The sequence below is a fragment of the Symphodus melops genome, assembly GCF_947650265.1.
Source record: "Symphodus melops genome assembly, chromosome: 15".
Classification (NCBI taxonomy): Eukaryota; Metazoa; Chordata; class Actinopteri; order Labriformes; family Labridae; genus Symphodus; species Symphodus melops.
In genome coordinates this window covers 24,346,389-24,357,698 of record NC_136705.1, presented here as the reverse complement: position 1 = coordinate 24,357,698, position 11,310 = coordinate 24,346,389, and the positions used below count along the sequence as shown (strand labels likewise).

The 11,310-nt window shown below is 48.2% G+C and overlaps 2 protein-coding genes across 3 annotated transcripts; both read left to right on the top strand.

The window, feature by feature from the left end:
* Positions 1–24: 24 nt before the first annotated feature.
* On the top strand, positions 25–2,420 carry LOC306835705 (uncharacterized protein). Its single transcript, XM_079362388.1, has 2 exons — positions 25–222; positions 870–2,420. The coding sequence occupies exons 1-2, from the start codon at positions 42–44 to the stop codon at positions 2,081–2,083; spliced, it is 1,395 nt and encodes a 464-aa protein (XP_079218514.1). The 5' UTR covers positions 25–41; the 3' UTR covers positions 2,084–2,420.
* A 725-nt stretch (positions 2,421–3,145) lies between these two features.
* On the top strand, positions 3,146–9,331 carry nolc1 (nucleolar and coiled-body phosphoprotein 1). 2 transcript variants are annotated; one of them, XM_079362098.1, is made up of 15 exons: positions 3,146–3,313; positions 3,646–3,701; positions 4,048–4,205; positions 4,309–4,478; positions 4,570–4,699; positions 4,789–4,907; positions 4,996–5,143; positions 5,222–5,347; positions 5,439–5,513; positions 5,598–5,640; positions 5,671–5,990; positions 6,134–7,576; positions 7,654–7,775; positions 7,866–7,949; positions 8,410–9,331. In XM_079362098.1, the coding sequence occupies exons 1-15, from the start codon at positions 3,215–3,217 to the stop codon at positions 8,566–8,568; spliced, it is 3,252 nt and encodes a 1,083-aa protein (XP_079218224.1). In that variant the 5' UTR covers positions 3,146–3,214; the 3' UTR covers positions 8,569–9,331. The 2 variants fall into 2 exon arrangements, with proteins under 2 accessions (XP_079218224.1, XP_079218223.1); XM_079362097.1 differs by having other exon boundaries at positions 5,598–5,990.
* The last annotated feature ends 1,979 nt before the right edge of the window (positions 9,332–11,310 follow it).

Sequence of the window (11,310 nt, the reverse complement as noted above, 5' to 3'; positions counted from 1 at the left end):
GAAAGAATAATTTGTTTTTATTTTTATTTTTACTTCTTAATATGTCGGGGATGTTCACAGCTGAGGTTTTCAGAGAGTTTGTGAATGATCGATTAACCGCTGCTGCCGAAGAGATATTTGGAGTCTTTAAAAGAACGATCGTTGATTATGAAGAAGAGATCGACCGTCAGCGCAGACTGCTGGATGTGGTCTGGAAACCTCACATCAAGTTACACAGAACAGGTTAGTAAAGTAATACAGTAATACATACAAAAAAACATGTTTTCATTTTTAAAAACGTATGTTTATTTGCATATACAGATTAAAACACAGACGTGTACATAGATACAGAGGTCTCGTGCAGGCTATACTCACCTCTAAATCTCCTCAGATTCACTCTATTCATTTATTTAAGACATTTAGTAGGATGCTGTCATTCTTAGGCCGGTGAAGGAATGACCCTCCCTACTCAGTCTCTGATTGGCTTGTACATACTAACTTAATATGTAAGAAGAGCTTCATGTCCCTGTCAGAGACATTTAAAAACAGGGGAACAATTAAGAGTATGCACATTGGCGATTTTGGAGCCTGTCAGGGCCCCGGGATCTCAGGGACCCCTCAACCAGCGTTCATCACCATCATGTCTCCCCGCCGAATACTACTCCTCTTATTTTCCCCGTGTGCCTTTTTCTCTAAAGATGGATGATTCCTCTTAGTTTTTCTGTGTTGAATTTCATCGACAAGCTTTTCATTTTAATAACGAACACAACTTTCACTGCCTGCATGTTGTGACCATGACGTGACGCTGTAAGGAAGAAAAACAAACATTTACTGCAAGATAGTTTTGCAGTTTGACAAGTCAATTCGTTTTGTTCTCCATTTTTTTCCAGAGCTTCCACAGCAACATGTCTGCAAGGAGGAGGAGGATCTCTGTAACCAGGAGAGGAAGTCCAGTCTGGACCAAGAGGAGCCAGAACCTCCACAGATTCATGAAGAACAGGATGAACTCTGCACCACTCAGGAGAGAGAGCAGCCCGAAGTGAAGCAGGAGGCTCAAGACTTTCAGTCGCCACTTACGAGTGAGCAAAGTGACCACGTTGAACCAGAAATAAAAAGTGAACACCAGCTCCTCGCTCACAGCTCTCACGTCACTGATCACGAAGGTCCTGAAAGCAGCAAGTACGGAGACTCGAAACCCGAAAAGACACTTCAAATGAGCACAAGTCACATCGCTGAATCATCAGTGAATGTCTTTAATCCTGAGGTGAATAAAAAGTCTTTAAAATGTGACACATGTGGTGAAGTCTTTCAGTGTAAGTCAGACCTAAAGACACACCTGCGCGTCCACACGGGTAAGAAGGTGCACACGTGCAAGAGCTGTGGGAAAATATTCAGTTTCAGGTCGATACTGATAACTCACACGAGACTCCACACGGGTGAGAAGCCGTTTTCCTGCATCACTTGTAAAAAAGATTTCAGATTTAGCCATGCACTGACAGCCCACATGAGAACCCACACGGGGGAGAGGCTTCACTCCTGCAGCACGTGTGGGAAAACCTTCCATCGCAGGTCCAACTTGAAAAGTCACCTTCAGATTCATACAGGTGAAAAGCCGTTTATCTGCGAAGTATGTGGCAAATCTATCCGACTGAAAGGCGACTTCAACATCCACATGAGGATGCACTCGGGTGAGACTCAGTTCTCCTGCGACACCTGTGGAAAGGGATTCTTTAAGAAGTCCGATTTAAATAGACACGTTCAAATTCACTCAGGTGAGAGGCCGTTTACCTGCAAAACATGCGGCAAGTCTTTCAAAATAAAAGGCAACCTGACAGAACACATGAGGACACACTCGGGCGAGAGGCGTTACTGCTGCAAAGTGTGTGGGAAAGATTTCCGATCGTTTCGCCCGTTGAGATGTCACATGATCACGCACGCAGGTGAAACGCTGCACTCCTGCAGCACCTGCGGAGAAGGATTCCCTCAGAGACCGGACTTGATGAGACACATGCTAATTCACGCAGGGGAGCAATCCTTCTCGTCGAACCCTCTGACGCTTCTCTCAGAGAGGGCTGATGTTGATGAGGATGTTTGTGACACCTGACAGGTGCTCTGTCAGCTCAGGTGTACAATCACGTGATGTTTGTTTGCACTCTTGTTGTTCTTACTCTCCGATGTGAGTCTGCTAAAAATGTTAAAAGAGCCAATCTGTAGTTAAATGAAAACATTGGAGGAGAGGTTGACACTGTGATGATGTAATAAATAAACAACTTATCAGCATCGTGTCCTTTGTTTTACTGCAGAGCATTTATTATGTTATTTTAGACTCTTTTTTTTTTTAAATCTTACAAACCTTAGGAGTCATTTTGAAGTTTAAGCTCAAGGAGTTATGTCAACTGATAACTTTTGCACATCGTATATTTTTTGTTTACTTTTTTGGGATTTCAGGGACGCCATAGTTTGTCTATAGATAATTATTATATCCTCATTAGAAAAAATGTTGTAACAGACATATGTATTCCTCCAGGACAAAGTTTCTGATCTCCGATTTATGACATCAACCAGAGAGAAAAAAAGCCAAGTGGATGTCTGTAAAATTATTCAAAGAGGACTTATTATGAAAAATCTACAATTTACTTTTTAAATTGACCCCCCCGGGGATAAATAACGTTTTTTTAAATCGTAATTTATTTGGGTAACCTGAGTGTCTACAGACACACAACATTTGGGTAAATAAATATATTCAGTCCTTTATTTGTGGTCTGTAGAAGTGTGACAACACAGAGAAAAAATATCTGTTGCTAATGTGCTCCCCCTTGTGATGTCACAGTGGGACCCCCCCCCCCCCCTTGGTATCTTCATCCATAGACTTCACCTCCAGACTAGACCTCCAAACGTTTTTATTCTCGCGAGCTAAGAGGTGACGTCTACCTGGAAAACTCAGGGGGCGGGACTTATTGCATTTAAAGAGACACACACACCAAAACAGAGTGTTCTGAGAGAGCTGGTTTCTGCAGGCTCACAAACCTCCTCTTTGATTCTTTGTTATATTTGGACCAAAGCAAAGAAACACAGACGAGTCATTCAGACCACAGACTGTTTGAAAAAAGGTGGATAATATATCCTCTTTCATTTCAAAAACGCCTATTCTTACGTCATCAGTATGCGTCCCTGCGCATGCGCACAAGTGACGGTCCGGCCCACCTCTTTCACTTCCAGAAGAAGCGTGGTGAAGATGGCGGCGCCGAGTGATCTGTATAAGTGCGTTTACTCGTTTCTGGTGCAGAACAAGTTCACCAAAGCGGCGCAGCAATTCCTCAAGCAGACTAAAGTGGTAAGAGACCCCCCCCCTCCTCCGGCCCCCGGTGCGCACGTGCTGTCTGCGTCCAGGTGCTGTGACGTGATGTGAAGCCGTGTGCGCGAGCTAACGTTTTCAGGTTTAAGGAGAACTCCGCGTGCAGCTCCTCTGTCCAGCTGCACGTGCAGGAGGAGAACAACACGTTCTCTGGGTCTACCACCTCTTTAACCTGAGTGAATTCACCTGGTTCACTATTTAATCTTTGTTTTACACTGTGGGGTTTATATATTCATGATTGTGTATTTTTTTAAGACTATGTAGGAACTTTTTTTTTTTTTTTTTTAAATGTTTTTATTTCCTCATTTCAGACTCCACAAGATGAAAATGAAGAGAGTCTCGTCGGCATCTACGACTTCTGGGTGAAGTAAGTTCTCTGCTGTATTAACTTCTTATTTCTCTAAAGGACAGCTTGTCATGTGTGAACACCCCCATGTGTCAATAACAAGCTGTTTTCAAGAGGACATGCAGTAACAATGAGGGGCAAATCTCTGCAAGTATGCCATAAACTATTTACAGCCAACAGGTTGACACAGCAGCAGAAAAATGTATGTTATATATGTTCCACTTGTTTTATGTAAATCGCTTGGAACAGAAAAACAAGACACAAGAAGTCAGACAAAGAACTCAAGTCTGATCGTGACTGGACACTCAGGAAGAGCTGCTCTGATCTCTGTCGCTGAGCTCCATGTGTTTACCTCGCTCTCCTTTAGGTCTCCTGAAGCCAAGAAACGTAAAGCCCCCTCCAGCACGGCTGAAGCTGCGGATGGTCCGTCAGCTAAAAAAGCAAAACCCAGCAAAGAGAGTTCCAGCAGCGAGGAGTCGAGCAGCGAGGACGAAGAAGCAAAACCAACCAAGGCGGCCCCGGCAGGTAAAAATGTAGTGCTCGAGTCTTCTGCATCGAGGCAGAAATGTAACTTTCTGAAGCAGCGTGTCACGTTTTTAATCACCTTTTTCTTTCACGTGTATTTTAGCTGCTAAAGCTGCGCCCGCTAAAGCTGCGCCCGCTAAAGCTGCGCCCGCTAAAGCTGCGCCCGCTAAAGCTGCGCCCGCTAAAGCTGCAGCGTCGAGCAGCAGCGACGACTCGAGTGACTCTGAAGAGGAGAAGGCACCTGCCAAGCCTCCTGCCAAGCCTCCCGCCAAGGTCGGACAAAACATCCAAAGAAAAGATCCCTCCTTTCATTGGAGTGTGTTTGTGTGTAGTGTGACTAAAACGTAAACGCTTGTACGTGCAGGCTCCTGTGAAACCAGCCGCAGCCGCCGCCACCAAGGCCGCTGCAGGGAGCACGAGGAAGAAAGACAGCAGCTCGAGCAGTGAAGAATCTGACTCTGAGGAGGAGCAGCCCGCCAAAGCTCCTGCAGCCAGTCAGTCTATAACCTTTACTGTCTGCTGTGGTGTAGAGGAAATGAGCAGATCATACAAGCTGGTCTTGTGTTTCTGTTTTGAATTTCAGAACCAAAGGCAGCTGCAGTCACGACACCGAAACCAGCTGCTAAAGCTGCAGCTCCGAAAAAGCAGGAGAGCAGCAGCAGCGACGACTCGTCCGACTCTGAAGACGAAGCGCCGGCGAAGGTAAGCAAAGAATCTGCTCCTAACTCAGAGTGGTTCGAATAGTCTACAGTCCATAAACGCACACGTTGTCTTCCTGGTGTTCTGAAAGGCTCCGGTCAAAGCGGCTCCGGTCAAAGCTGCTCCGGTCAAAGCTGCTCCGGTCAAAGCGGCTCCGGTGAAGCCTGCAGCTGAGTCGAGCAGCGACGACTCCTCGTCCGAAGATGAGGCTCCGCCGCCGAAGAAGAAGCCCAAAGCAGGTGTGTGCTTCTACCTTCCTTCTGTGTCCGCCGTGCTGAATGTGTGATGTCACTGATGAGCTTTGTTTGGCGTGGCAGGAGCGTACAGCGCCGTCCCTCCTCCTGCGTCAGCGGCCAAAGCTCCAGCTGCTCCTGCAGCCAGCAAGGCCAAAGACGGCAGCTCGTCCGACTCGAGTGACGACAGCAGCGACGAGGAAGCAGCTGGTGAGATATCCCAACATTTGTTTCGTTCAACAGGGGATTTAAAAAAAAAAAAAAAAAACCCGCCAGTCTAACAGCGTTGCAATTGTCACAGTGAAACCTGCAGCTGTAAAGACCCCCGCTGCCAAACCTGCTGCAAAGAAGGCCGAGTCCAGCTCTGACAGCTCAGGTAACAATCCAAGTCAGTCTTTGTCCTCGCTTCCTAATCTATCGTGTGCGACTGTGTACAAACTCTTCATACTTGTGTTTTTAGATTCCAGCTCAGATGAAGAGGAGGCAAAGAAACCTGCAGCCAAGGCTGCTCCTGCTAAACCTGCTCCTGCTAAACCTGCTCCTGCTAAGGCGGCTCCTGCTAAGGCGGCTCCTGCTAAGGCTGCTCCCGCTAAGAAGGAGGACTCGGACTCATCGAGTTCAGAGGATGAAGAGGAGGTGAAGAAACCTGCAGCGAAGGCGACTCCTGCTAAGGCTGCTCCTGCTAAACCTGTCGCGGCTAAAGAGGACTCCTCCTCAGAGGACGAGTCCAGTTCAGAGGAAGAGGAGCCGACGAAGAAGGCCCCGGCTAAACCTGCACCCACCAAGACCACCCCGGCTAAACCTGCACCCACCAAGACCACCCCGGCTAAGAAAGACGACTCGTCAAGCTCGGGTAAGAGACGCATTAAGCACACTTAGATCCTGATCTGGCAGATGTATGGACCCTTTGACCCGGGTCAGTTTTCTACAGTCAGTGAAATAAATCAAAGCGCTAGATGAGTGAACTTTTGTTTTTGTTGTTCTGATCTCATTTAGAGAGCAGCTCTGAAGACGAGGCTCCTGCAAAACCTGCCGCACCGAAAGCTGCTGCTGCTAAAGCTGCAGCTAAGAAAGCAGAGAGCAGCTCGGACTCAGACGACTCATCTGAGGACGAGGAAGAACCAAAGAAAGCCAAACCAGCTACCCCGGCTTCAAAGCCTGCTACCCCTGTTACCAAGGCTGCAGCAGAGAGCAGCTCAGACTCTTCCTCAGAGGAGGAGGAGGCACCTAAAGCAAAGCCAACAGCAGCCAAGCCGGCCTCCAAGCCTCCTGCAGCCAAGCCTGCTGCTGCAGAGAGCAGCTCTGACTCTGACTCTTCTGAAGATGAGGAACCGGTCAAGTCTAAACCTGCGACACCGGCTTCAAAACCTGCAGCAGTTAAACCTGCGACTCCTGCAGCCAAGCCTGCTGCAGCCAAGCCTGCAGCTGCTGCTGCTGCAGAGAGCAGCTCTGACTCTGATTCTTCTGAGGATGAAGAACCGGTCAAGGCCAAACCTGCAGCAGTTAAACCTGCAACACCGGCTTCAAAACCTGCGACTCCTGCAGCCAAGCCTGCTGCTGCTGCAGAGAGCAGCTCTGACTCTGATTCTTCTGAAGATGAGGAACCGGTCAAGTCTAAACCTGCAACACCGGCTTCAAAACCTGCAGCAGCTAAACCTGCGACACCATCTTCAAAACCTGCGACTCCTGCAGCCAAGCCTGCTGCAGCCAAACCTGCTGCTGCTGCAGAGAGCAGCTCTGACTCTGATTCTTCTGAAGATGAAGAACCGGTCAAGTCTAAACCTGCGACACCAGCTTCAAAACCTGCGACTCCTGCAGCCAAGCCTGCTGCAGCCAAACCTGCTGCAGCCAAACCTGCTGCAGCCAAGCCTGCAGCTGCTGCTGCTGCAGAGAGCAGCTCTGACTCGGACAGCTCTGACTCTGAGACTGAGGCAGCCAAGAAAAAAGCTCCAGCAGCAGTGGTGAAGAAAGCTGCCCCTGCTGTTGCCAAGGCTCCTGCAGATACAAGTGATGAAAGCTCCAGTGAGGAAGAGGAGGAACCCAAGAAGGCAGCGCCGCCGCCAAAGCCTGCAGCCTCAAAGCCAGCCGCAGTTTCAAAACAGAAAGCAAAGGAGAGCAGCTCCGAGTCTTCAGACAGCTCTGACTCAGAGCCTGAGACGAAGTCGACGCCTGCCAAGCCAGCGGTCATCAACGGCAAGGCAGCGACACCCAAAGCCTCCACGCCAGCAGCTAAGACCCCCGCCAAACCAGCCGAGTCGTCATCCAGCGACAGCAGCTCCGAGGAGGAAGAAGAGGCTAAACCAGCAACGCCTGCTGCAACCACAAAGAGCACCCCGGCTGCTAACGCTAAAGAGAGCAGCAGCTCGTCAGACAGTTCAGAGGAGGAAGAAGAGGCTCCGCCCAAAGCAGCCACGGCCCCCTCCACCCCCTTAACAAACGGTACGCCTCTGCTCTCTCTCACATGTTGACTCGTGTTATGAGTGTCCACTAACTCGTCTCCTCCTCGTGTGACTCAGGTACCGGCGGGAAGAGAAAACGAGACGAGGAATCCTCCGAAGATGATGAAACGGATGTGAAAACACCAAACAACAAAATAACATCGACCACGCCGCAGACGTTCCCTAAAGCCAACAAGAAGGTAGGACAACGTGCAGGAGACGCGTCCCGGTCTGCAGCTCGGCCCGAGTCGAGAAGATTTGAATCCTAACGAGACGTTTGTGTGTTTCAGTCGTCCAACGTGCCGTTCCGTCGGATCAGAGAGGAAGAGGTGGACGTGGACCCCCGACTAGCAGACAACTCTTTTGGCGCCAAGGTGAGTTCAGGGACCTCAACGGGAAGCGGGAAAAGAGACGAGTCATGAAAGGAGGAGGAGCTGCAGGACTTTCATCACCGAGCCCCGACAAGTTATCCAACCACACGAATAATAACCGCTACACGTTAGCTTAAACACGCCAACACGCCGGCGATCATAACAAACTCTCCGTCTTATTCAGCATCACTGAATCCATCCAAGTCTTCATCTTCAGTGTTGCTTCTAAAGACGTTTAAAGTTGACTCGCCGTCTCTTCTTCTGTGTCACATGTGTAGAGCGCCCTCTACCTGCTGTTTCACGTCTTTTATTGCTAACGTCACCTCGTGCACCGTGCTGCTCGACGTTTCTGTCTCACTTTTCTTACTTAAATAAAATGAGAACAAAATCAGAGTGAACAGTCAGAACTGATCCTGGTTCAACAACTTGTTTCCTGTTTGTCATTGTCGCTCTTCGATTTCAGTACGGAGCGACCGGCGACTGGGGCGAGAAAGCCAACGACGTGCTCCGGTTCACCAAAGGAAAATCCTTCCGCCACGAGAAGACGAAGAAGAAGAGAGGGAGCTACCGCGGCGGCGCCATCTCCACCTCGGTGAACTCGATAAAGTTTGACAGCGACTGAGGACTTGACCCGCCCGGATCCCCCACACCTGGACTCGACTGTACCCGCGTGATCTGGACTATCAGCTGTCTGTTTGCTCTTCCTGTTAACAGTCTCTATCATCATCATCAGGACTCTTACATTTAGGTAGCTGCCCTTTGGTTGTCATGGAGACCGTTTCTTTGTCCTTTAGCCTGAGGCCACAGTGTGCGTGAACGTGGCTGCAGGATTTCAAATATCGATGTGACATTACCACTTATAGCCACTAGGTGGCTGCAGGCCGCCTGTGATTGGTGGAGAGAGTTGAAGTTAGGCCGCTCTTTGATCACTGTACTTTAATCTCACGTGACGGATGGTAGTTTGTATTTCAGAGTTTTCTTTAGGCTGACATTGTTTTTCTTTTTTACTGGATGATGGATTCTTGGGGTTTGTCAGTTTTTATTTGGCTTCTGTGCGCCGAGCGTTTTTGTCCCCCGGGTGTTTTTTCTCTTCACGTTAAATGAACCTTAAGAGAGTGGAGTTTTATACTGTGTATTTATTCCGTTTTATTCCAGCTCAACTTTAAGGACCTTTAAAGCCATCTTTGAAACCCTCCATCTGTTCATCTGTGCTTCGTTTGTCTCCATCTTATCAGAGCCATGTTTGTTTCAGTTCTTTGAATCCACTGGATGAACTTTTGTGTAACTCTAATTTCTCTTTTCTTTTTTTTCTTTTTTTAAATGAATCTAACTTGTAGCAGTGAATAAAAAAAGTCTGACTGATTAAACGACGTGGTGTCTTTTCTGTCAAGTTTGGACCAAACTGTTAATCATCGCTCGGCTGAAAGGAGCTTTGCAGTCAAGACCAAAGTAAACGAGACCGGGACATTCAGGGACCGAGACCTCGTCAAGACCAAGATGAGAAACGTCAGAAGTGTGTGCAGCGGTCGATCGATTAAACCGCAACAAAGGAAAAAATAAAAACTACACAAACTGAAATGATTTTTCTTTTGAAAAGAGACTTTTATCTTCTAATTAGTGATGACGTAAGAGAGAGCCAATCAGACGTGGTTCTCACCAGTCTTCATTAAAACCATCCAGAGACGGAGACCTTGGAGGACTAGTTGAGTGTTGGCGGCGGTCTCTCATTGAGCTGTGAGATAAAGAACCATGTGGATGATGTTAGTGTGCCGTCTGCAGAGACTAACAAACATTCAGTCCACGATGAAGAAATAACCGACTTGTTTTTGTAGCTCTTAAACGTAAGACCGTCAGACTAGTGGTAATTCTTCTATCAGCCACTAGATGGCGGTGCACTCCGTCTCTTCAGCAGGTGACAGTTCAGACTCTGGACTGTCAGCAGGTTTGACACCGCCTGCTGTGATTGGATGAACTCTTCTCTTCTGAGGAACAAACCTCCTGTGGACGAGATCTGCAGAAGAGGAGGAGAGATCCGGACTTTGGGTCAGGCTCATAAAGCCGGATGACCCCATCAGGGTCGTGTCTCATGGTTTAATGAAGCTGTGGTAGAGTCAGGCGTCTTAACATGAAGGTTGGGGGTTCGATCCCTGGATCCTGAAGCCACATGTCCCATGTGTCAGTAGCTGTGTTGTGTGAATGGATGAGTTAATACTGATCCCATCAGAATGTGACACGGCGTGCGCGGCGCCTTGAGACTAAAGCTCGATTCATAACGACGTCCTGTACACGTCTCTCTGATGTAATAAAATCCCTCGTTCAGTTTCATTTCCTCTGCAGCTCTTCCTCCCGCTGAACGCAGTCCAACCCTCGTGTGCTGCATCGATGAGAAATGAGGCTCATGATGTGAGGATGAATCAGAATATGGGACAGATGGCGCCTTCAGCTCGTTTACTGTACGCACGCTTAACGCACCGCTCACGTCTGTGCAGCCACATTCAGAGACCTCAGCTCCTCTCTTCATCGTGTAGAAACGTCTCGTCTCATTCAGCATCATCGATGACGAGCTTCGAGTGTGAGTGAGAGCGAGCAGGGAGACAGGGAGGCCTCTGATTGGTTCATCAGATTGGTACCTCGTGGCAGACATTGGTTGAAGTTTTTACAGACTGATAAAACTGATACAGATGATGGATTTTGTTCCTTTTTCAGAGAACCTGAGTTATTCATTTCTGTCAGGACCTAAAGACAAGTTCAACCAGAATCTTAAAAAAGTGGATCTGAAGGAAATGACCAACGCTGACTTTAATAATTCATGCTGAAAGACAGCGAGGATCAGCTCCAGCACTCCTGACCCCCCCGACAGGATGAATGGTGTCGTATAGATAATGGATGGAAGAGATTAAGTCGAGTCAGGGCTGCCAAAAAAAAAAAACCTGCATTCTCTTCAAGCTTCATGAGCTCATTTTCAAAAACCTGAGCGGATCAGATCCTGGATCAGATCCTGGATCAGAGACGTCAGAGTTCTTCAGACTCACATGAAGACAGACGTTCCTTCTTGGTTTAAGTGGAGTGAAAGCTCACCTTACGTTTCCTGTGCTTGTGATGCCAGACGCTGGAACGAAGAAGAGCGGCCCTTCATCTCCTGCGAGGGCCGGCGCAGCACGCCAGAGCAGCGGGACAATCTTTTAATAGGCAGCAGACGGCGAGGACTGCCCATCCCGTCCATTTCAATTAGAACAAACTGCTGACTGTTCTCGCACATCACCATCTTTTCTCCTTTTTTTTACCTCCTCTGGCACACGCTCAAAGCAGCTGTGTATAATCAGCGATTCGTTTAGAGGCCTAAAAAACATCACGGCAGATTTCA